Source organism: Thamnophis elegans, chromosome 3, assembly GCF_009769535.1.
Source record: "Thamnophis elegans isolate rThaEle1 chromosome 3, rThaEle1.pri, whole genome shotgun sequence".
In the NCBI taxonomy this organism is placed as follows: Eukaryota; Metazoa; Chordata; class Lepidosauria; order Squamata; family Colubridae; genus Thamnophis; species Thamnophis elegans.
The window spans coordinates 41,175,008-41,201,067 of NC_045543.1; the positions used below are offsets into that span (position 1 = coordinate 41,175,008).

At 40.8% G+C, this 26,060-nt stretch overlaps 1 protein-coding gene across 1 annotated transcript; it reads left to right on the forward strand.

Annotated features, from left to right (window-relative positions):
- Positions 1-9,885: 9,885 nt before the first annotated feature.
- Positions 9,886-25,557, forward strand: C1R (complement C1r). Its single transcript, XM_032212827.1, has 11 exons — positions 9,886-10,028; positions 11,253-11,481; positions 11,923-12,115; positions 14,313-14,450; positions 14,923-15,119; positions 16,807-16,954; positions 17,041-17,162; positions 18,231-18,309; positions 20,830-20,970; positions 22,145-22,219; positions 23,989-25,557. Coding segments are annotated over exons 1-11 (2,154 nt in total). The 5' UTR covers positions 9,886-10,026; the 3' UTR covers positions 24,819-25,557.
- The last annotated feature ends 503 nt before the right edge of the window (positions 25,558-26,060 follow it).

Genomic DNA, 26,060 nt, shown 5'->3' on the forward strand with positions numbered 1-26,060 from the left:
CGTTATCTGGTCAGAGACTATATTTATGTTATTTTTGGGCTCGCAGCCAGTTTGAGCCGAGAACTGATAAAGAGAGTCCTTTTAAGTTTGTCTCTTTGCCGTTTGTTAAGAGCCGAGAAGGGGGGACAGAACAATATCCTAACTTCTTTTTCTTTCATCCTGTTCTGCCCCGGGAGTTGTAGGCTTGCTCAGGGCATGCAGTTTAACTCCACGCTTAGGAATCTCTTTCAGATCAAGTTTATTATCAGGCATTCTTAATAGCAAAACTTACAGTTCAGTGTTAAGATACTTCTGACCTTTCATGATCTGTCCCATCACGTAGTGTAAAAAGACAGTGGTTTTATTCCCCATGCTGAGTGGAGATACAAGCTCCCATTCTGGCTCACAACGGCATTCCAAACTGACTGGCTATAAACTTTGCATTTGGGTATAATGCCCCAGAGGCCAATCGTATGCAGAGATGTGATCACATGTCATGGAACTACATTTCCCATAAGGCAGTCTCTGCCTACATTTCTAATGAGATAGTTTCTTAAAGGAGACAGTTCTTAATTCCTACACTAGCTATATATCACTGGGGCAGCACACTCCCCACCTGGAATTATAAATTCCACTATCAATTAACTTTTAACTAAAGGCAAACAAAGGCATGGCATAAAACAATGCAAACTTGACTAATTAACTAATTAGTAATAACTAATTACTAATTAACTAATTAAAATAACAGAAGCATAACATTGATATGCAAACCTAGCTAACTAATTAACTGAGTTACACAAAAGCATAGCGTCAAACAGTGCAAACAATGATGTAAACACAAAGCATGCAAAGCTTGAGGTTCAATCTTCTAGTTCAGTCTTCCGTAGCAGCAGTACCAGGTCAGTGTTTGGTCTGGTGTAGAGCTTCTTGGTGGAAGTCTGCTGGTCGTGACCTCCAGTGGCTTCACAACTTGAACTTTCACCTGGCGAAGTGGTTCATCATCACTGGATAAGATTTGGTGCACAAGTCCCATAGGCCGTGAGTTTGAATGGACATAAGTCCCTTAGGCCATGAGTTCCAATACATGTCTTTGGGAACAAAGTTCCCTGCTGGTGCTGGCCAGTCACCTGTCTTCAGGATCAGCAAGGTGGCTGGGGTGAGGACAGTTGGGTTTTCAGGACCCAAAAACTCTGGAACCAAAGGTTGAGCATTGATGATAGCTGCCACCTGTGCCATGAGGGTGGTAAGGATGATCACAGCTAAGCCCAACACGAGAGGTCTCTGTCTGGGGAAGCGTTTGAAGTGAGCTGGTTCTTGGGACTAGTTGAAGGGTAGTTGTGGTCAATGTTCCCTCTAATTTTTTTTCAGTGTGAGCGGAAAAGTATAGTGTGTGAGCGGCACAGTTTCATGCCTGAGCACCTAAGAGAGCCACAGTTTGAACTGCTGTCGCGTCTGCTGGACATTTGCGCAACCTTCCAAGCGTCAAGCGCCAATTGCGAGCGAGGTTTCAGCCCGATGAATGCCAGACATGAAAAGTGCTACTCAAACACTATACTTTTCCGCTCACCCTGAAAAAAAAAAGGCTCCCTGCTCAGCTTTTAGATTGTTAGACTGGCTAGAGAGAGACATGGCACCAACAGGGTCCTGGGTCCTGGCATTTTGCAGGCAACCTGTCCTCTCACATTCCTTTGGAATGCAACCCATCACATTTGAATTACATTTTGCCAATTATCCTATTAAAAGATAACGCTATTATTCTAAAATATGACTAGCTCAATATTAAAAACTGTAAATATGTAATGCTGATAAATAATAGCAGTAATTGTTATTTAGTATGATTAAAATCAGGATTGATATATCAATATAATATCTATCGAAATTGACAATAAACACTAAAATAACAATACAAATATATAATGTGGAATATAAATGTAATAAATATAATATATAAATGCAACATAAATGTAATAAAATAATTTATCATGAAACTCTCCCCCTTTAAAGTAGTAAGATCAATTAAATAGTCTAGCAAGTTTGGACAATATGCTATATGTTATGTTACTTAAGAATATATATACCTCAGAATCAGATACAACATCCACATCATCCAACTGAGTCAATAAAATCATATGCCATGCCAAAACTATTTTAAATAAAGATATGAAATTAATCAAGTATTGCATTTATTTTTCAAAATGAATGTACATTTTTTTTTAATTTAAGTTTTGTACCCTATCTTTTCTAACTAACGTTAACTTTAAAAAGATGTTACATCAGACTACAATACAAGTAATTAAATGAAGACTAAAATAAGTGTTTTGGCATATTGAGCTTTTTATATTTCTTTCTTATATTGCTTCCTTAGTTGAGAACTTGCTCCTCAGCTTACTTACGCATTAACTGTTTGTTGCTTTTATGGTTTATTCATTCACTGCTCCATCTTCAGTTTTTTTCACAGGGGGCAGGGCTTCCTTCCTCCCTCCCTCCCTTCCTTCCTTCCTTCCCTCCCTCCATTCCTTTGGCCACCAATTTTGATCCAATTCTCTCTCTCTCTCTCTCACACACACACACACACGTTCTTTGGGGGGGTTGAATTACTCCGCCTCACTGCGCAAAGTCGGCTCAGCATGCGTTCGGCCCCCACTTATGCTGAATCAAATCCGCGGCCGGCGGGACCAGGGGGTTGCATTTCAAAGCCCCCTCCGCTCGGAGCACCTCAGCTGGGCTCTGGGTTATCCCTGCCTCCACCTCCGCCACTTTCCTACTAGCTCCCGCGGCCTCAAAAGCACGGCAGAGGAGGAAGGGGGAGGGATAACACGGGAGCCAGCTCAGGTGCTCCGCTTGGAGGGAGAGGCACTGCCACTGCCATGGGCAGGGCGCCAGCAGGAGCTTTGCCGGTGAAGGAGAAGAAGCAAGAGGACTGGCGGCTCATCAAAACAAGTCTGGGGAGGTCCTTTGCAGGCGGCCAGTTCTAGCCGCCTGCAAAGGACTTCCCCACGTTTGCTTTACAGAAAACTCTGCGCAGCAGATAGAATCTGCTGCGCGGGCTTTTTTTGTGACGTGCGCGGCCGCGCAGGCGCGCACCTTAGAGGAAACAGTGGTTGTGGTGCTAGTTTCACCTTTTCCATGATGAAACCAATGTGAACGCTGTTCTCCTCACTGTAGACCCTGGTATATCCTACGACTGCTATTGCCTTCGTTGTGGCAACAGGAGAGATGGGAATGTACGTGCACTGCACAGGAACACTTTGGAGACAACTCAGGGAGGCACACCACATTTCCCATTCTTGCTTCTGTTGGTGTGATGTTTGTCACTGGACCATATGAAATATAGGTAATTTCTATGGTCTTCTCTGACAAGGACTAAGTAGAACATCTGCTGGATGTTGTCCATGATGGCTATGGCTTCCTTTCTGGAGTAAATGAGCATGCTGAGCAGACTGTTGGTGAGGTCAGGTCCTGTGAGAAGGACCTTGGTCAGAGAGAGGCCTTGAAATTGCACGCTGGCACCAAAGACTACTCGAATCTGACCTGGCTTTTGTGGGTGGTACACTCCAAAGGATGTCAAGTACCAGCATTCCTCATCATTTCTCAGAGGTGGAGCAAGTTTTGCATGTCCGTTCTGGACCATCTTGTCTAGGAACTCCACTAAATGAGTTTTCATTTCGGGCTTCCTGTTTATGATTTGTCTCAGATTGAAGAGGCAAGAGAGTGGTTGCTCATGGTTTTTTGGAAGCTGTTGCCTGGGTATGAGGAAGGGTAGTGGAGTCATCCAATTCTTGGTAGTCTCCTGTTGAAGCTCTTTGTCCATGAGCCTCAGAAATTCTTAGTCCTCTATTGACAAGACCAAGTCATTGTCTTCTTTGCTGATCTGGAACACTGTTGCTCCTAAAACTGGTTTGATTGAGGAAGTCATGAAGTGTTCTTGACACGGTCTCGAGTGGGATGTTGTTGCATTACTGAGAGTGGAGGTTGTGAAGACATTTGCATGGGTAGGAACCTGCGGCTGATTGACACAAACCACCCTGAAGATACCCCTTCTGGGTTCTGTTTCGAGGGCAAATGGAGAGCCCCTTGTGCCCTTGACCACTTTTTGCGGGTGAAGGCGTCAGGGGTCTCTGCTCCCGGCAAGATCAGGATTTCGGCTTTGGGAACTAGAGCAGGAAAGTGATTAGCCATGTGCTTCAGGTGAGGTTTGGTGCTTGCTAACTCTGGTGTCGCAATCTGACTGCGATTATCTGGTGGATTGTCCCCTTCTAGTAATGGTGGCGGTTGGAACTGTGCACTCCCATCTAACGCTTCTATGCAGAATCCATTGACTTCCCTCCCCACCATGCCCTGGGACCCGGTGCATGTTGATGTCATGACATGCATTTCTTCACTTTGGACATTGATGAGACTGTCGAATATTGAGTCTCGTGATCCAGATTGAGATTCTCCTCCTTGTTTTTGTTATGGTGGGCTTAATTAGAACTGTCCTTGATGATCGCACATCTCTTTTTTTTGCAAGGAATTTTTATTAAACAAACAACACAAAAAAAATCATCTTACATTACATCTTGTAGAAAATGTGTCAATTGGTTACAATTAGCTTTCATGCATCTCTTCCACAGTCATTCATATTCATGTCAAATGTCAAAGATTCTTAATGAGTCTTACTATCAACATAGCATAGTTCTCATTTGACTGAAGTTGTTTTAGTGTCCTTTTGCCTAAAATAATCCATAGTTAAAAACACAACCACCTGATGGCATTTCATTAATTATTACAAAATCATCCAAAAGCCTTAAGCCTTTATAACATATTCTAAATAAAGATTAGTTGACAAAGTATCTAAGTTTTTTTTTTCCAAGTCACTGTTTACAATTTGTGTCCAGGTACCTTTTGTTATGGTTATATATATAACCATATATATATAATTGACTGTATCCCTTATCCTTATCATTCCATTATTAGTTGTTATAATTAATATTGGTTAACAGAAGATGCTTTACTGTTTATATCCATTTTCTTTTCATCAAACCAACACATATGTGTACCTTATTGCTATTATCGATTATTTATTTAACATAATCTAAAAGTTACTAAATTACTACTTACTAATTATAACACTTAATTAATTTTTTGTTATCAACTTTCATATATCTAACAACTTTACACCTTTATAACATATTCAAAATAAGAATTAATTAACAAAATTTCTAAATGTTTTTCCCCAAATCACCGTTTGCAATTTATATCCAAATTCCTTATGTTAAATCAGTACATATATATCATTAACTACCTCTCTTATCATTTCATTATTATTGTTGTCATTAATATTTGTTAACAAAATCATTTACGAAAATCCTTTACTATTTATATCCACTTTCTTCACATCAAGCCAACACATATGTGTACCTTATTGTCATTATCAATTATTTATTTAACATAATCTAAAAGTTACTAAATTACTACTTACTAATTATAAGATTTAGTTAATTTTTTGTTATCAACTTTCATATATCCAATAACATCACACCTTTATAGCATATTCAAAATAAGAATTAATTAATAGAATTTCTAAGCCTTTTTTTCCCCAAGTCACTGTTTGGACTTGGTTACCCAGTGACTCTTGCTGTACTGAGCTTGGAATCTGGACTTGTGCAACAGGGGAGGCTATCTGAGGGGGGTCTGAATAAACACCTGTAGAACTTTTGCCATGCATGTACTGTATGTGGAGAGTGGGGCAGCACAGGAAGGACAATTCCATGCTATCCCTCTTACCTTGCCAGTCAATTCCCTCCCTCTCCCTCTCCAGTTGTAGGCACTGAAGATGCTGCATATTATAGAAATCCTAGGAATCAATGTAAACGAAGGGAAATTTTGCTTTTCACATTGTATTAAATACGGAATGCATTTCAGCAGAGATATCACAAAAGAGTGCTTAGATAATATGGGGAAATGTAGGTGGAATCCCAAACCTAGAAGTCCCATATGCTAATTCTTTTCTATTTTGGTTGAATCCCAATCTTTTTTAAAATAAAATTTTTATTTTCAAACAAACACAAACACACAAAACATATAACCTAAAAACCTCTTGAACTGCATACAGTGTGTCGGTTGATTACAAGGTCTTTCTGCGTCCTTTCCATAGTCATCACTTGAGCCTTATCAAAAATCACATATTGTCAATCAAATATCTTTGTATACATTATTATTATTATTATACTTCATTTGTTTGATTATCACTATTGTTTCTCCACTTTAAACAAGGTATTCTAAATATGTATCCATTTATGTTATAATGATTCATTATATCATCTTCAATATATCCAATAATAAAGAATTGTTTATATACTATTCTGTCATTCTATTATTTTAGCATTGATAACATTCTCTAATAATTTTCAATTTCATATTTTTTCCATTATTAGTATCATCAATCTAATAAACATGTATACAAATTGTTATAATTGTAAAACATCCATTAAGCATAGCTATTATTACATCCTTTTTATAAGAAACATATTAAATTGGAAGTAAATTCTTCTTTTGACAACTTGTTATTCATTGCATACCTTATAAAGATTTGAAACCCTCTATCTGTTCCTTTCATCAGCTTGACTTTTGTTATCGCTGGTGCTTCTGCCGAAATTACTCTCATTGTTTCTGCCAAATTTTCTCCCCTTTCTTCATCTATATTTTGACATCTGAGATAGAGTTCCAGTTCATCTATCTCTCCTTTCTGTATTTCATACTTATCATTTCCCTCCACTCTCGATTTGCTGTCAGTGTCAACAAATTTCTTTTCACTTTCACATATCTCTGTGGTTTTTTGAACTCTGTCCTCAAATTTCATCATTGTTTTATAAGTATTCTCAACTCTTCCTTCCGTACTTTCTGTATTTATATCTATAATTTCAAGTCTCTTTTCAATTCTCTCTGTGATTATTAAGACTTTTTGAATTTCTAGCATAATTCCTTGCAATGTTAGTCCCTTTTCTTCTTCATATTGGGCCATTTTTCCAGGTTATAAACACTGCCACTAAAACATCCAAGGTTTTTGCTAGGTTTCAAACAAATTCAGTAAAGTTTTTCAGGTCAAAGCTTTCTCTTTCCTTCAAAGAAACACCTGTATAAAAAAGACATTAACCACTGACCCTTTCAATAAACAAAGCCAATAGCTTTGTAGTATCAGATGTTGCCAAGCCTCTAGCCTCTAGATGGCAGTGTTACATCCTTTCCCTCTATTTTTGCCTCTCTTTCTAAGCTCCGAACTCCAGAAGAGAAGAAAAAAATGTTTAAAGATTATGATCTGGCCAAGCCTTGCAAGGAAAGAAACTTTTAATCCACAAATACAAAAAATGGAAAAAGTATAGAGGAAGAAGGGGGAAAAAAGACCAGTCCAGTTTAAAAGTAAGGGGCACTTGTAAAAAGTTCATCCATAGAAAACAAACAAAATTAAAGTGAAAAAGATAATACAATAGTTTTAAACCAGGGTTAATTCACCGCTTGCTTCCTTCTGTCTTCAATTTTATTTTAACTCTAAATCTTTTGGGTTTTCTCTAATAATAAGGATTTTTCTCACCATTTTGACACACTGTCTCTCCTATTCTGCTTCCATTTCAGGGGTCTGTCCCAACCTTCTGCAGCCATATTGGCTGCTTCTCTTGTTGCCGGCAAAAAGAGCTTTTTCCTGGATCGATCAGAGGCTTTGCGATGCCCCTGAGATCAGCAGGACGTGCCCTTCTCTATCATCATTCCTTCAGAATGGTTTAGATCCAAAAGGATCGTCCAGCAACAGAGATATCGACAGCAATCCTGGAGCCCCAAGATTGCATGTCATGTCGTAGTGACGTCAGGCCCCTCTTCTCGAATCACAATCTTAATATCCTTCCCAAAGCACCAGTTGTATTCACTTCCATTCTAACTGCTGACTTATGAATAATAAAACTCAGTCATTTTAAATTGACAATTCTTGCATGTAATGCAATCCAGGTAGACATAACTTATGCAAGTCATTTTTTTTAGCCAGGAGCTACATATGACATTACTATTGTTTGCAGTGAATAAATCATATCTGCAACAACCTCTGACCTATAGGCATAACTTTCAATTTGACAATCTGCAATAAGGGGCAAAATTAAAAATTACATTCTTAACTGGTTGATAATATGGAAAGCTGGTAGAATGAATGCCTATTTTGTGTGCTCGTATTTAATTGGTATGTTAACTTATTAGTATTTACCATTTGTGAATAGTATTTGGTATGGTTCACCGACAAAAGTGCACCCGACAAAAGTGCACCCGACAAAAGCGCGCCCAATGAAACTGTGGCGAGAAAACCGGGAGTTCTCAACCGCGCCAACAAATGAGTGCAGAAGCGTGCCAACAACAGCGCGCCGACAGAAGCTCACTCTAAACCTAACCCTAAACCTAACCCTGAACCTAACCCTAACCCTAACCCTAACCATGACCCTAATCCTTACCGTAACTTAAATCGTGTTTCTGTTGGTGTGCTGTTGTCGGCGCGCTGTTATGGGCGCGTTGATGACATCGTGGTTTTCGCACTGCGGTTTATTTGGTGCGCTTTTGTCGTGCACGCATTTGTTGGGTCATGATTTGGCATGCCCTGTTAACCTATGTAACATCTCAACTTTGCAAGTTGTGCTGGTTTCCAGTGAAGTTCTGTGTACTATTCAAGGTGTGGATCATCATCTCTAAAGACCTATGTGCCACAGACTCATGTTACATGCAGGGCCTCTGGTCTCTGGTTTATGCTTGTCCAGGCTGGGCATATTCCATGTTTCCTCTTTGCCTCAATATCATCTGGAAGTGTGTGTGTGTGTGTGTGTGTGTGTGTGTGTAGAAGTGGTAGGTGTCTCCATTTTGTGGAATGGAATGGAATAGAATAGAATAGAATTCTTTATTGGCCAAATGTGATAGGACGCACAAGGTTATGATGCCTTTAACAACTGGAAAGTATATTTGTTAATTTCTGTTTTAGTGGATTAATGGTTGAATAGTAAGGTTGTTATGGTGAATTGAACACTATATAAATTTGATCATTTTCTTTCTTTCTTTCTTTCCCCATTTTACCCACCTTGGAAGGATGGAAGGCTGAGTCAACCTTGAGCTGGCCAGAATCGAACTACCAAACTTCTGGCAGTCAGCAGTCAGCAGTACACTGCATTCTAACCACCGTGCCACTATGATTCTTGGAGAAGAGTAGAGAATGGAGTGGACTTCAACTACAGCTAGACAATTCTGGGAGTTCAGGATACCACTTCAAGGTGCCAAGGTTAAGAAACACGCTTTGGAATGTCTCTATGTATGCTGACCTTGGTTGATCTCCAGAAATGATTTAAAAAGGTTGAACCTAGTTAGTGCTTGGATGAGATAAACTATTATGCAGAGAGGTCCATGTGGTCCCCAAAAGCCAAGCTTAATTCCATGGAGTATAATTTTACATGTGTATATATATTTACTTATTTACTGCAATGTATAAGCTGTTCAATCCTCTTCAAAAGCTCCAAATAGCTTAGTACAAAAGTACAATAAAAGCAATGAAAATTATAATACAAATCAGACAACTGATAATATTTTTGTATTCATCACATTGAGGATGGCCATTCTACATAATAACAATAACTCCATCATTCTATCTGTCTCACCTATGGATGTATCTCCCTCTGTCTCTAAGTGGACACATTTATATTAAAAACTATTTCTCTTTCTCTCTCTCTCTCTCTCTCTCTCTCTCTCTCTCTCTCTCTCTCTCTCTCTCTGTGTATAGACTCTGTGTGTGTGTGTGTGTGTGTGTGTGTGTGTGTGTGTGTATAGACAGCAGAGGGCAGCAGAACACAATTTAGGAAAGCCATAACTATTACCTAATTGACTGGAAAGTACCAGCTAACTCTCTTCCCTCCCACTCGGCATGTTCTACCCCAATCTCAGTGAATCATAGCTAACAGGGTTAAGAATTTATTGAAATCTGTTTGAAACTCCCAAGAACAGACCACAAGAACTGGAGGGAGAAAAGAGAGCTTAAGTCCAGCTTCAGACATGTGAGTGTTGTTTGTGTGGGAGGTTCTATAGGTGCCTACTTGTTAAAAGGGAGGAGGCATAGGTGGCATAGGTACCTACTTGTTAAAATGAATGCAGGGATTCCTGTTTTACAATATCTATATTGAAACATCTCCAAGGGCACAGAATCTCTGTGGTCTGCCTGAGAAGGAACTGCAGAGTTGGGCTTAACCTTAGAAGAATTTAACACAGCCTCAAAGGTGTTGCTAAAGTGCCTTGTTCTTGCTTTAGTTCTGCAGCCCCTCATGCAGACAGGGTTAGCAAGTACAACATAGTGCTTTTCTTCATTCAACTTCAAGACTCTTAGCTCATCTTCAACTGAAAAGTCAGGGATTGCCAAAGTAGACCAGAGACAGGGACTTGGGATTAGAGTTAGCAATTCCTCTCCAGGTTCCTTCGCAGCCATTTTGCGCAGCATTAGTGGTGATCTTTGGGTCCAAAGAGCTTTGCAGAGCAACAGCAAACAAACAACAAACAAATCAGAGTGGCAACTACTTCACAGGGGATGAAATCAAAACTGAAAGCCATTCAAGGACTATTTCTGCCTTTCTCCTTTCCTTGCTATCTCTTGGATCCTTGCAGAGATTTCAGTCTACATTGAATTGGCAACAAAGACCACAATGTTCCTGACACGCTTGCTATTTCTGGCAATTCTGAAGGATGCTAGTTTTCAAGGCTTCCATACCTTATCCTGCTATGTGCTAAATGGCTTTTCACCTTCTGGATCAACAGGGAAACTGTTCTAACACAGGAGGACAGAATACCACCTTTCCACCAGGAATTACAAGACCTACCTCACTAGAAAGTGCATAGGATCTGAATTACAAAACTTCAGACAATCAGTGCAGCAAAGAGATAATTTTCTTAAGTTATTTGCTGCTCTCTACTGGTCATTTGGATATTTACAGCCAGATCTGGTATTGTACCATTATAGACTGGACAGGTGGCTGGGCATACAGCATGCACTGCTCTAGAAAGCTAAGCTTCTATGCTAAAAGATTTGTAATCTGTCCTTCTTATGCAACACTGAGAAGATGTTTCAAAAGAAAAAAAATGCATTTTCTTTAAAGGTGTCTATTGCCCAATTCAATTTTCTATGTATCTTTCTGTGTTTGGAGGGGGGGGGCGTCCACTTCAGAGGCTTTTTTGGCACTGGTTTTTGGTTCTGTCTTCTCATTCAGGCCTATTTTGTGTTGTGTTGACAGGTCTCCCATTGTCTTCCTGCTTCAGGGAGCTTTCTTAGTTGCTGCAGTCAGTTCCAGGCCAACAGCAAAGCTTTATGGAGAGATCACTTCCCCAAATTATCCCAAAACATACCCCAACAACAACATCAGTACTTGGGACATTTTAGTGCCAAAGGGTTACAGAGTGAAGCTGAGTTTCCGGCTGTTTGATCTGGAGCCATCTGAGACCTGTCGGTATGACTTTGTCAAGGTATGTGAAGAGGGGCTGGGTTGTGGTGATGTGAATCGGAGTCTCTGAGATCCAAGTACTGCTGCCCATAAAGGGTAAAATATTACTTTATTCACTGGTCTTTGCATCACAAGTTCCTTCTGGTCTTCATTATTATTCTCCTCACACTTTTTTTTTTGAATTTGTGCTCAGATTTAGTTGCAAGAAAATGCTTACTAGAGGGAATATTGATTTCCTTCCTTCTTCTTCTATAACACACCAACTTTCTGCATCTCAATTTGTTTTCTAAATTCCCCTTGTTTCCATGCAAATTGGCAAGATGCTTTCTGCATAGACTGTTTTTAAAGGATTATAGTTCAATGCCCCTCGTATGTGTCAAGTTAATTGAAGATACTATGGATCTTGGCCAAGGAGCTCTCCGGTTTCTAACATTTCCTTCCTTCTCTCCTTGGACTCTGGCAGATCACAGCAAACAAGAAGGACTTAGGCCGGTTCTGTGGCCAGGTAGACTCTGCCACAGGCAACTACCCAAGAGACAAGGAGTTTTTGTCTACCAACAATCGCATGCGGCTCCTGTTCCAGTCTGACTTCTCTAATGAGGAGAACGGCATTGTGGTTTCCTATAAGGGATTCTTAGCTTATTATCAAGCTGTGGGTGAGTATAGAATCTATATACCCTGCTGAAGTCTTAATCACAAACTGACCCAGCTTCACTTTGCAAGATCAGTCAAGGCTTGCTGATGAAAAAACATTTAGGGTAGGAGGAAAGGATCAGAAGAGGACATAAGCATGAACAATCAAGAGAGAATAGGTAACTCCATCGAGAGCTTAGCACATAAATAGCAATTCAGCCCAGATGGGAAGAAATCTGGGAAGAAGCATTTCACAGTATTTAAAAATACTCTTATTTTAATTAGCTCAATAGAAATGAGGTTGGGAAATACAGTTTCCAAGCTTCTGTGTTTATTTCAGTGGAGTGGTATATGTAAATATAGCCAGAGGCATCTGCAGCAAACTGTGATGACATGAACTGATGACACATACACAGTGATGTTACCATGTAAATGCTGCCTTTATATACTGGATGGATGGCCTGGCATGTGGACATACAGGGGGAAATTGTGGCATCTATATTTTGCAGCAATTGAAATCGCTAAATTATCTTCAAAGGCAGCTCAACAGATAACATTGTGTAAATACCCCAGTGAGAGGTTTACTAGCACTTAGGCTGCCCCTGTCCAGAAATAGTAGAAATTGATGAACCTGAATGGATGAGAAACATGTCAAGATGCCAAAGATGGGTGCCTGAAGCTCAGTGGTGGGTTTCAAAAATTTTAAGAACCTCTTCTGTACATGTGGCCTGCTTTGTGGGAGTGGCTTGCCGGCCATGTGACCTGGTGGGAGTGGCTTGCCAGCCATGTGACTGAGTGGGAGTGGCTTGCCAGCCATGTGACTGGGTGGGCGTGGCCAACTTGTAAAATGTGGTGACACTCACTTAACAACGCTGTTGCTTAGCAACCAAAATGTTGGCTCAGAAACTCTGGCATTTGAAGCACGCAAGTCTTAAAGCTGTCAAGTTACAAGACCCTTGCACCCCTACCCTTTAGGAAAAAAAACCCAGGAGTGTACAAACTTGACAGCTTTAAGACTTTAAGATTTAGATAGGAGATGCGGGCGGGGCGATTGGTGAGCCAGCCAATCAATGAGTGGCAGGCGGGGCAAGAGTGGTGCGGACGGGCAGGGGAGAGAGCTGGAACCGGTTCTAAATGGCACGGTAGATTTATGGAGCCTCTTCTATAGAAGAGATAAGAACTGGCAGGAACCAACCCCTGCTGAGGCTCCAGTGACAAATGAGTTCTATGCATTTTTTTTTTTAGGGGAATATAGCCATATCAACATTTTCTGAGGACCATATACTCCAAACAGCACCTCTTTATCATGATTCAACTTATTAGTTCTAACCCTACAGGCACCAGTTCAGTACCTTCATGTATTTAGCTTGATTCTAAACCTTTGCCTGGTGAGATATGGCATCCCATTGGAGATCCCTATATGGCTTGCCTGTAAAGGGGCTTCATTCAGAAGGGGAGATGAATGAATCCAATAAGGGAAGAAGTGTGGCGAGATCAAGCAGAAACTCCTCAATCTACATAATGGAGCTGGAGAATTCACTGTTTAGCAGCACAGACATAGACATAGAGACATCACTCGACCACACTTGATTTTATGACCTTTTTGCCACAGCCATTAAAAGGAACAGCACAGTCATTAAGCAAGACATCACCCAATCATGGTTTGCAATCTTCCCCGCTCCCCCACTAATTTAGCTCATTGAAATCTGGCTGGGAAGGTTGCAAATTGTACATGTGACTGCAGGAGGCTGCAACTACCCTAAATGCAAACCGCTTGCCGATTGTCCGGTGGATTTTCTCACGTCTTGAGGAACTGGGGGCTTTGGGTCACAGGAGACTTGAATTGAATTGCTTAAATTGTTCTTTCACACCTGCAATTCTCTCATAGCAGGTAAAGATTTGCAATTTGAACATGCTAAGTGAAGAACAGCAAACCCTCAACCTTGCGACTATCTAAAATGTATTTGCTGGTGAGGGAATAAGATTTTTAGGAACCATTAATCTCCAGCTGTGGTGCAGCACATATGAGCAGGCAGATGTACCATAACATATCATAAACAGGAGGACTAGGATGTCCTCTTTTACTGGGGAAGCTGCCCTGGAAACAGCTGCCTTGAGAACGTTTTTCTGCTCAAGAGCAAAAGAATGACCCAACCTTGAATGCAAAATTAATAAAACCCTGTAAACTATTATTTTCTCTGCTTTCATTTCATCCTCTAGATCTAGATGAGTGTGCCCCCAGAAATGACATTGAAGATGGTCCCCAGTGCCAGCATTTCTGTCACAACTATATAGGAGGCTACTTCTGCTCTTGCCAGCCTGGCTACCAACTCCAGAGTGATGGGTATTCTTGCAAAGGTAAGACCTCACGATCACCCAAGAAAGCAGAATACCGGAGAGAACAGGGAGATCATGCCCAAAAGAATACCAATGTGGAAGAATGCAAGATAACATTAAGGAAGTTTGCAGATGTCATTAACAGAGAAGTGGCAATTTAGTTCTAGGAAAGGAGAGGAGAAAGTATGAAGGTGAAATTCAGAACAACCCTGCTGTGATTCCCTTTTTGTATGAGAAGCAGCAGAGGAAATCTCTGAATGGCTTTAAGAGTCTGCTATTACACCTTACAATAGTAGACTAGCGGTCCTGTAATTGCTGGGGTTTCTGATTTCTCACCCAGTCTACCTCAAGGGGCTTTGCCTGTAATGCCATCAAGGTGTTATTCCAGGTTTGCAAGGAAAAAGAGGTCCCAGAATAGGCCACCTGCTGCTCTGCAGATGAGCTGGCGTGAATTTTCCTTCCAGTGAATCTTCTTTTGTATCTTGCTCTGCAGTGGATTGCAGCAATGAACTGTTCACGGAAACCTTCGGTTACTTGACAAGCCCTGGATACCCTGAGCCCTATCCAGCTAACTTGCAGTGTAATTACAGCATACGGGTAGAGAAAGGGATGACCATTATCCTCAAGTTCTTGCAACCCTTTGAAATTGATGACCACCAACAAGTCCGCTGCCCTTATGACCAGCTTAAGGTACTGCAGATTGATAAATTCCTAACTCGTGTTGCCATTCAGTACTTGGTTCAACCTTGATAGATCAGGAATAGGGAATCTTGAAGGATCACTGCAGTCTGTCCCTCAGGTATTAGGTTCTCATTGTGGAATTAAAATGTTTGGGGTTCTCCTAAGAAAGATCTATGGAAATAGCCAGAATATTATCCAAATAGTCACCTTCTTCCATTTATGTTTTTAAGTAAATTCTACTGCAAATAGGGTGAGTTGTTCCAGGGAGCTTGGCTTTTTCTGAAATGCCTATTACAGACCAAATGACTCTTGTAATATTTTATGTATTACAAGTAGAACACAAGTACACACCAGGTGTCCCAAAGGTGCTTTTTCAAGAGGCAACTGGACTTTCTGGTTTTTCTTTGAAGACATTTTGCTTCACATCCAATAAGCTTCTTCAGTTTCTTCAGAGCTGAGGAAGCTTCTTGGAAAACGTCTTCAAAGAAAAAACAGAGTCCAGTTGCCTCTTGAAAAAGCACCTTTGGGACAACCATGACCTGGATGACTGAGAATCTCCATTTACACACCAAGTGCTCCCATTGTTACAAAGAATTAGGGGTGACATGATAGCAGTATTTCAGTATTTGAGAGCTGCCACAAAGAAGAGGGGATCAAATAATTCTCCAAAGCATCAGAGGGCAGAAAAAGAAATAATGGTTGGAAACTAATCCAAAAGCGGAGAGAAGGAATTAAGGAGAAACTTCCTAACAGTAAGGACAATTTAGTGGAACAGCTTGCCTTCAGAAATTGTGGGTGCTCTATCAGTGGAGGTTTTTAAGAAGAGACTGGACAATCACGTGTCTGCAATTGTATAGGTTCTCGGACTAGATAACCTCCAAGGTCCCTTCCTGTTCTATTCTATTCCATTCCATTCTATATCAGGCAACACACTGTTCTATAACTGATCCTCGGGGGGAAATCTCAAAAGGTTACCAGATTAGGCACCTTCTGTTTGTTCCTCTGAGTTTCATATTGCTGCTCACATCACACTATTGTTAAAATGCTTTTGTTACTACATACAGAGAAGCTTTCCCTGCAGCCCCTAATATGAACATTTATTCAATCATTTTGCCTTGATAATTATGTATATGTGTTTAGTAAACAAGTAAATTCAAAACATTAAATTAAATGAAAATTAAAATGCAGTATAAAAATATAATTGCAAGAAAAAGTCAAATAATTATATAAAAGAACTAAAAACCAAGAAACACTGGACTGGGATGAGTGGCTATAGAAATTAAATTAAATAATAATAAAGAAATAATTATGGGAAATCCATCAAAACAAGCAAAAAGAGAAATATTTCAAAAACATTTAAATTCTTTGCCATAAGTTCCATCTTATTTGAAGTGGAGAGAAATTAAATTTGAACCTATGGATAGATATCTTTTGATTGGTGGGTGGGTTGGTTGATTTTAATAGAAATATTCAAAACAGGTACAAAAATGCAATTCTAATAACCATGTAGAAAAACCACGCTCTGAATTTCGCACAAGTCAAATTTTGGAAAGCTTTTCTCATTCTAATGAGCTTTTGATCATAACAAGATGGAAGCTTTTAGCCAAATTTCCCCAGAAAGTTTCTTTCCCATTTTATGTAACATTTTCTTCTGACCGACAAAACATTTATTTCTGAAACCTTAATTTCTTACTAGATCCATGCTGGCATGAAGCAGATTGGTGAATTCTGTGGCAGAACGCCTCCAGGGGTGATTGAAACCAATAGTTCTTCAGTGGATATCGTTTTTCTCACGGATGAATCAGGATACAGCCGAGGGTGGAAGATTTCGTACAGTATAGAAAGTAATTATTCCCATCCAATACTTTTAAGTTAAAAGATAATGACCTTTCTGCTGCTGCTTCTTTCATTTTTTTCTCATCTCCAATAGGAATCCGTTGCCCACAGCCTGTGGCACATGATGCCTTCACCATCATCAAGGACCCACAGCCCCTGTATCAATACCAAGACTACTTCATTGTCAGCTGCAAAACTGGATATAACCTGATGGAGGTGAGCCTTATTCATCTAAGTGCTTTATTATGTTATCTCTTATAAGACTTTTTCTTGCAATGACCTTGATCTAAGTGGTCTCCTTTTTGCTTCTTCTAAAAGCTTTCCTTTCTTTCTACATCTTCTACTCTTGTTCGTGGAAGCAAGCTAAGATATGTGCCAAGGCATGAAAAAAACAAAATATGTATCTCCCCCTTACAAAAGAAAGAGGTCAAACTGTGCTTGAATTTTTGATTAAAGACAGAGAGTTGTCAATTGCGCAATTTTTGAATAGTTACTAAAGTACAGAGACAAAATTGGAGAAACCGAAAGTGTAAGAGAGAAAGAAAACATTACTTTGGAACTCAGCGCTAGAAGCTGCTTTGAAGGTCAGAACTCAATTCTACTGGCACCAAACTTACAATTGCTCATGTTTTCCTACTACTGAATAACTCTAACCAGTCATATATTAACTAGAGAAGACTAGTAAGAGTCCCTTAGCTTATTTGCTTGTAGGATTATATTGGTTATCCCAGAGCCCCAGATTTTCATTAAAAAGAAATCTCCAACTGGTATAAACATGCAATCGCTATTCTGTCCATAAGCATGTTTAGTCTAAAACTAACAATTGATCTTTTTTAGTCTTTATAATAGAGGTATTTCTTCATGCAGAAAAACCAAAACCTATAACTTGTTTTCATGAGGTTTCTGAAGACTTGCAATAATTCAGAACAATAATTATGTGGGGGGACGGAGGTCAGAGGTATGAAGATGGATTGCTTTGGTTTTGGCAATGTGGTCAATCCCAGAATGGTGTCAGTAACCTGGGTGTGTAATCTTCTTAAATTTTTTGGAAGAGAAAGCTTTTCTTCTTCCCTACCATGGATTCCAATGAAGAGAAAGGCTAAGGTAAAAACCCTACGTACATCTGCTACTGCCTAATGAATTTTCTTAATGTGGCATCTCTTGTCTCATTTGAATCTCAGTCAGCCAGACTATACAGACGGAAAAAGACAAAAAGCATGATAGCAAGCTAGGGACATCAAGAAAGGTATTAAATTGATTGTTAGCTGTTTTTCTTTTGAACAGGGTCAAGAACATTTGACATCCTTTACCTCTGTCTGCCAACATGATGGGACCTGGCATCGTGCTATGCCCCGATGTGAAAGTGAGTCATTAGCCTTTCCTACCTGTTGCCTGCAATACTACCTAAGCAGATCCAAGTTCCCCAAATTCTGGTGACCTTTTTCATGACTCCTGCTGTTGAAGGGCTGGAGTTGGGAATCTTCATCGCCCATGGCAGTGAGGAACATTTTGCTGCCTCTGTCCACAAGATACGTTCATCTGATCTATACTGGGCAATGTTCTATAGCATAGTTATTCACCAATTCCAAGCCAAAAAATATACCAGCATAAAGCTTGCTGCCTTGCCTTCACTGTCTATCCTTATCCTGGAGCAGTTCTTTTTTATGGTATATGGGGCATGCCTCAGAGAGTAATCGTTGGATTCTCCTGCCTTTGTTTCCTTCTGCTCCTACCAAATATTACCTAGCATATAAAATGTCTGGCAATCACCCTCTTTTATTGGTGATAGAGCTGAGACAGGGAGGCAAATTTTTACCTATGGTTAAACAGGGAAGCTTAGCCATTTTTCAAAACTAACTCTGATTTTGCAAACGTGTATTGAAGGAAACCTGATTATTAGTTGATATCAGCTCACAATCAAGCTCCTCTTGGACCATTTAACAATCATGCTAAGTCATATTTAAAAGTAACCTAAACCAGGGGTCTCCAACCATAGCAACTTTAAGCCTGGCAGACTTCAACTCGCAGAATTCCCCAGCCAGCAAAGCTTCTGGAGGCTTAAAGTTGCCATGGTTGGAGACCCCTGTTCTAAACCATAACTAACAAGAACACCTTCATTTGTCAGCTTTTGTTCAGTTGATCTGTGTCTCCAAGCCGGGTTCAGCTCAATGTATGTTGGCGGCAGGGACGACCCAATTTAAAAGAATTAGTCTCTGTAATTCTTAAATGAAAAATAAAATAAAAGAAGGGATGTAGAAGATAATGGCCAGAAATTGGAGATGTGGCAGATTAACAAAGACCATTAGATGCCTCTATAGCTAATCTCTCCCCAGGAGTCACCCGGCTGTGCTGTCAACAGAATTAGAAATGGGTTGCTCCTGGTTCGGCCTGGATTGGGCGAACTGGTAGTAGCAGCGACAGAAGGCTCCGCCCACCCACCTGGACACTTCTATGCATGCAGAGAAGCATCACGCATGTGCCCGAACCAGTAGTAAAAAAATTGGCAACCCACCACTGAACAGAACGGTCAATGAAACCCATCAGATTCTATCCAGGGCAAAACCTATGCTGAGATAAGACAAAATAAATTGCTATTTTAGCACAGATGTAGCTAAGGGTGACTTTAAGGGAGCAATCAGATGAAAGCAACATCACGAGGAAGCAGCAAAAAAAAAAAAAAAGATTGCTGGGATGTTTTTGCTGCAATTGTGCAAACAAGGAAATTCTCCTAAATTGTGGAATTTGGCTCTTAGGTTTATGTTCTTTGTTTTCTGACAGGCTGCCAACATTTGATCTGACAATCCTAAGAAGACTTTCTTTTATTTCTTTCTGTTCCCTTCTAAACCTCTCCCCAAATAATCTTAAGGATTCGGTGTCTTTTTTCCTGTGCATGAAAAAGCAGTTCTTTATATGGAGATCATGAGAGAGATCTTGTAGTCCTAGTGGACAACCATTTAAATATGAGCCAGCCGTGTGCAGCAGCTGCCAAAAAAACGCCAACCCAGTTTTAGGCTGCATAAACAGAGGGATAGAATCAAGATCACTTGAAGTGTTAATACCACTTTATAATGCCTTGGTAACGCCACACTTGGAATACTGCATTCACTTTTGGTCGCCACGATGTAGAAAAGATGTGGAGACTCTGGAAAGAGTGCAGAGAAGAGCAACAAAGGTGATTAGGGACTGGAAGCTAAAACATATGAAGAACGGTTGCAGGAACTGGGTATTTGTTTAATGAGAAGAAGAACTAGGGGAGACATGATAGCAGTGTTCCGATATCTCAAGGACTGCCACAAAGAAGAGGGAGTCAAGTTATTCTCCAAAGCACCTGAGGACAGGACAAGAAGCAATGGGTGGAAACTAATCAAGGAGAGATGCAACTTAGAACTGAGGAGAAATTTCCTGCAGTTAAAACAATTAATAAGTAAAACAACTTGCCTCCAGAAGTTGTGAATGCTCCAACACTGGAAGATGTTGGATAACCATTTGTCTGAAGTGGTGTAGGGTTTCCTGTCTAAGCAGGGGGTTGGACTAGAAGACCTCCAAGGTCTCTTCCAACTCTGTTATTCTATGAGATGCATTTCAGATAACTAATAACAGGGGGGAAAGCTAGTCCTCTCCTTTGCTTCTCATTTAAAAACCAACCAAACTAGTGATTGACACTGCTACGTCCCACACACAAAGTTTTGATCTTCTTCACTAAAAATTGTTCTTTTAGGGCAAGATTTGAGATATGATACATCATTAATCATAACCTGAAAAAGAAATGAACAATTCCTATCAGAGTGCTGGTCTTGGGTTGTGATCGTTTCTGATCCCTGAAAAATTCCAGAGGGAAATACTGTACTCTCTTCTCTTCATCTTATGTGTTTGTATCTTGCAGTTGTGAATTGCGGTGAACCTAAATTCCTGAAAAACGGGGAATTTAATTTTATATCGGCAACAAAAAATAACAACTATGAGTCAGTTATCAAGTACCGCTGTAATGAACCCTATTATCGCCTGCTCAACACGCCAGGAAAAGGTGAGGCCATACATTGCCAGATCAATGCAAACCCAGTGAAAGTTGAAGCATTGCATCGGAAACTTCACAAACCAGCAGCCGAGCAATTTCTTTGCTTTTGTATTTGCTTTTGTATTTGTATGCTCGGGGGAGGGTGGGGGCAGAAGTGGGGATGGAAGAAGGCTGGGCATCAGAGGTGGTATTCAGCAGGTTCTGACCAGTTCTGGAGAACCGGTAGTGGAAATTTCGAGTAGTTCGGATGAACCGGTAAATACCACCTATGACTGGCCCCGCCCCATCTATTCTTTGCCTACCGAGTCCCAGATGATTGGGAGGAAATGGGGATTTTACAGCATCCTTCCCCTGCCACGCCCACCAAGCCATGCCACGCCCACCAAGCCACGCCCACAGAACCGGTAATAAAAAAATTGAATCCCACCATGACTAGGCATGCTCCAAATCCCCTTGATGAAACAGGGTCACCTGGCAGGGCGTCATTGAGGCTGCCTCACGAAACAGCCTCCCCTAGAGATATGGATGGACTTGACCCTGTTGGCCTTTTAGGAAACAAGCAAAAACTTGGATTTCTCCCTCAGCGTTGAGGGGAGAATGTTGATGGAGCTGGTAAAAGATGCCTGATTTATGGATGAAGGTCTAGCAGGACTTCAGTAGTGCCTTTATTGTTTTAATGCCTTTTTAAAAATAATTGTATTGCATTGTTTTTCTTACATGGCATCTAGAGTTTCTTTTGGTAGATAGGTGAGCATATTAATTTAATAAATAAGTATTGATTTCTTTAAAAAATAACATAACATAAAATTTGGGTAATGAAGCAATCTGACTCTTGAGCACCTGATCTGACAATGTTAAATTCTTTAAATAAATTCATTATAGCCAGAAAAAAATCCATTTATTTCTTTTATTTATTTAAATTGGTTTTAGATGCCCAAACTTGATGGATTCATTGTGGGCTTCATTGGACAGCAATAAATGTATTTTTTGTTTGTTTGCTTGAGTGAGTGAGTGACTGGCTGATTTCAATCTCATTGCACTTGTAAGATGTGCAGATGCATAAAAATAGAACATAAAGCATCCATGGTTAAAAAAAACCAATAAAATGTTAAAAAACAAACAATAAAAACCATTGAACATTCAATCTTTGGCCCCATTATTCTTGTCTTTGTTTCTCCTTTAGGTATCTACACCTGCTCATCTGGGGGTTCCTGGAAGGATCAAGTTAATCATGATGACATCCCAATGTGTCTGCCAGGTAAATAATGGCCAAAGATTTTCTGGTTTCACATATTGTTATAGCACAGTGATGGCAAATCTTTTAGACATGAGTGCCCAAACTGAAAACTGTGTGCATGCATGAACGCACGCATTGCCATGTGTGTGGGCGAACATGTGTGAACATGTACAAACATGTACATGTGCAGTCATGTACACATGCATGGATGGACATGCACATGGGACAGGCATGCGTGCGCATGGGTAGACATGTGATGTGCAGCAGAGACCCAAAGACCAGCTGGCCAGCGGGAGGTAAGGCATCGTAACACCAGCAACACTGCAAGAGGTAAGATCTTTTTCTTTTGTGAGCTTCTGTTTCATCGTTTGCAGAGAAACAGAAGCTCACGAAAGAAACGCCATGGAGATCTGACCTGGAACAACAGGACGTGTGCCAGCAGAGAAGGCTGTGCATGCCACCTCTGGCATGTGTGCCCTAGGTTCACCATCATGGTTATAGCACATGATTCATCTCTTCTCAGTAATCAAAGCTGATGCCGGTGCCAGAGGACTAGCAAGTCCTAGTACCAGAAGAGGCAGAGAGAAAGCAGGCATCATGTCCCCCTCCATTGCTATTTGACCTACTAGAACAGTGTTTCTCAACCTTGGCAACTTGAAGATGTCTGGACATCTTCGCTAGCTGGGGAATTTTGGGAGTTGAAGTCCAAACATCTTCAAGTTGCCAAGGTTGAGAAACACTGTACTAGAATGAGATGGGATCCTGGATCCAGCCCTGAGATTAGTTTCAGTTCTCATTCTCTTCCTAAAATTAACTAAATAAAAGGAGGATAGGCAGTTAGCAAAAACAAAAAAAGCAGAGATCAAAACATATTAAAAACATATTGATAAAATACATAAAATTTCTGAGATTTTTTTAAAAATAACCACAACCGGTGTCTCAGCAAAATCTTTGCTGACAATTTTTAAAAAATCAGTCTGAGACTTTTGTGGTCTTTTTGCCCCAGTTCTCAGTTCTTTTGTGGGTCCAGTTGGACAAAGAATAGCACCCACAGTCCTTATAGGACAGGAGTCTTAAACTCAAGGCCTGGGGAACCAGATCCAGCCCATGAGGTATTTAGATCTGGTCCACGGGCCGCCCTGGAAACAGCAAAGGACTGGCCTGGGGTGCTTCTGCCAGTGAAAACAGGCTTCCGAGCCCCATTTTCTACTGCCATGGTCTCCTGCAACCCTCTGCCAGTGAAAACGGAGCTTGGAAGCCTGTTTTCACTGGCAGAAGCACCACAGGCCACCACAGGCACCCCCTACGAGTGATGTCAAGCTGGCCACGCCCACCCCAGCCCTTCCACTCCAGCCCCCCAAGGTCAAACACAACTCTGATGTGGTCCTCAATGAAATTGAGTTTGACACCCCTGTTATAGGAGGACCATAGGTGCCAGGAAGGCTTGGAGAAAGGAGAATAAGGCATGCAACCAATTATTGGTAGGTGCCCGGTTCTGGTGGCTGTCATTGCCAAGTGTAGTAGGATCCTGTTTGTTGAATTACCTTCTGTTTCCTCTTCTGGTAGTGTAATGAGAGAGGTATTAACACTTGACATTTTTAGTACAAAGAGGGGAGAGTAGCAAATTAACAATTAATAAGAAGTAAAGAAGAAGATGATTAAGAGGATGGCTCTGATGTGGCTTAAGCAAAGATAGGGTGTACAAATAAGGAAGGTTTGCTGGGGGGGGGTCAGGAGGGCCGGGAGATGGGGTGCTGCAGCCTTTCTGAGCATTCTCTCTCTTTTCACAGTGTGTGGAAAGCCAGACCACCCAGTCGTGGAAGTCCAGCGAATTATTGGTGGGAAGGATGCCCCACGAGGCAGTTTCCCATGGCAAGCTATGACTGTCATCACTGGGCGAGCAGGAGGGGCACTGCTGGGCGATCGCTGGATCCTAACAGCTGCCCACGTTGTGTACCCAAAAGGGAAAGGGAATGATACCGAGATGCTGACCCCTGTGCAGGTGGCAGAGAAGGCCGAAATCTTCCTGGGTCACACAGATGTGACTGAACTGTACAAAGAAGGCAATAAACCAGTTCTCAGACTCTTTGTGCATCCAGACTACAATCCAAATGATGAGCATAACTTTGATGGAGACATTGCACTCATTGAGTTGAGGGATCCGGTGACCCTTGGCCCTGATACGCTGCCTATCTGCCTCCCTGAGTCAGACAACACCACCTATTACCATACAGGTTGGATGGGGTACGCCAGTGGCTTTGGGGTAGAAAAAAACATCCTTGCTAGCAGGCTGAAATACGCCCCCATCCCAGTGGGCAACCAGGATTTGTGTCGGAAGTGGTTGAGGGGAAAGAAGATATCGCAGAAGGACCCAGTCTTCTCAGACAACATGTTTTGTGCTGGTACCCCCCATGGAGGAAAAGACACCTGTCAGGGTGACAGTGGAGGGGCCTTAGCTGTGCGTGACCCAGAGACTCAGCGTTGGGTGGCCACAGGCATTGTTTCTTGGGGGCTTGAGTGTGGCAAAGGATATGGCTTTTATACCAAAATCATCAATTACTTGGATTGGATCAAGGGCATTGTTGGGAACGATTGGGTGTCCATGCAGGTTTCTCATTAGTCTACTGAAGAAGTGCAAACTAAATTATGATTCCATGCATGCATGGAAAATACTTCCTTCTCATTAGCTTTCTTCTGTTCTTGCTGCCCTGCCCTCTTTTCTTTGATACCAAATAAATGTATAGTTGCTTCTTTTATTGGATGGGAGGCGGGGAATAATTCCTCTTGCCCATAATTTTTCTTCAGCAAAGAGAAACCTTTTGGGAAAAGTGAAAGATTTCTGAATAGGAAAGGAAGTGTTATTTCTTCCCATTCCCTCATCCTCTTGGCTCAAACGTTTCTTTGAGGTTCTTTCTAGTATCAGTGCAGAGTCTAAGATGGGAAATGATTGCACACTATATAATTTTGTGAATGCAAATACATTTTTAGCATCTGGCTCCAGAATATGCCTCTACATGCAGCCATAGGAACCAATAGACAGCTACCAAACTTTTTGTAGAAAATGGCACCCTTTTTTCATTTATTGTTGCAATAAGTGAGAGCCCTTTATCCCCTTGCAAAATGGACAATTATTGGTTTAACTAACAGCTTTTATTGAGACCTCCTTTATCAAATCTTTAGTTGCTTAGCAAAATAAACTAAAAATAGCTAAATCAAACATCTCAAAAAGATTTGTGTATTAGTTTCATTAACAGCAGAGAGAACATCTGATACAAACTTACGATAATGTCATAACACAATCTCAGAAATAATGTATTTTTTGTAATGAATAAACATTAAAGGAAGTTATCAATAAATCACAACATGTCAAGAACAATTATTTATGGCAGAGAATGTCATGTGTAATAAACTTTGTTGCTAAGACTATGCAAAACAGGGTATATCAATTGCAAAGCTGGGAAAAGAACTGCTTTAAATCTGTTGATCCAGGTCTATTTAAGCAGGAGACATAAACCCAGTGCTGACATTTTTGTGCCTCTTGATTTTTGTGTTCTGTACAGGAAGCTCTTCTGTGTCTATATTATTACCTTCTTGTCATGAATAGCAATAGCACTTAGACTTATATACCACTTTACAGTGCTCTACAAGCGGTTTACAGAGTCAGCATATTGTCCCCAACAATCTGGGTCCTCATTTTACCCACCTCAGAAGGGCGGAAGGCTGAATCAACCTTGAGCCTGGTGAGATTTGAACTGCCAAGTTTCAGGCAGCTGGCAGTCAGCAGAATTAGCCTGCAGTACCAGACTCTAATCACTGTGCCACCGTGAAGCAACTTATCTAACATTATTGAGTCCAAGAATCT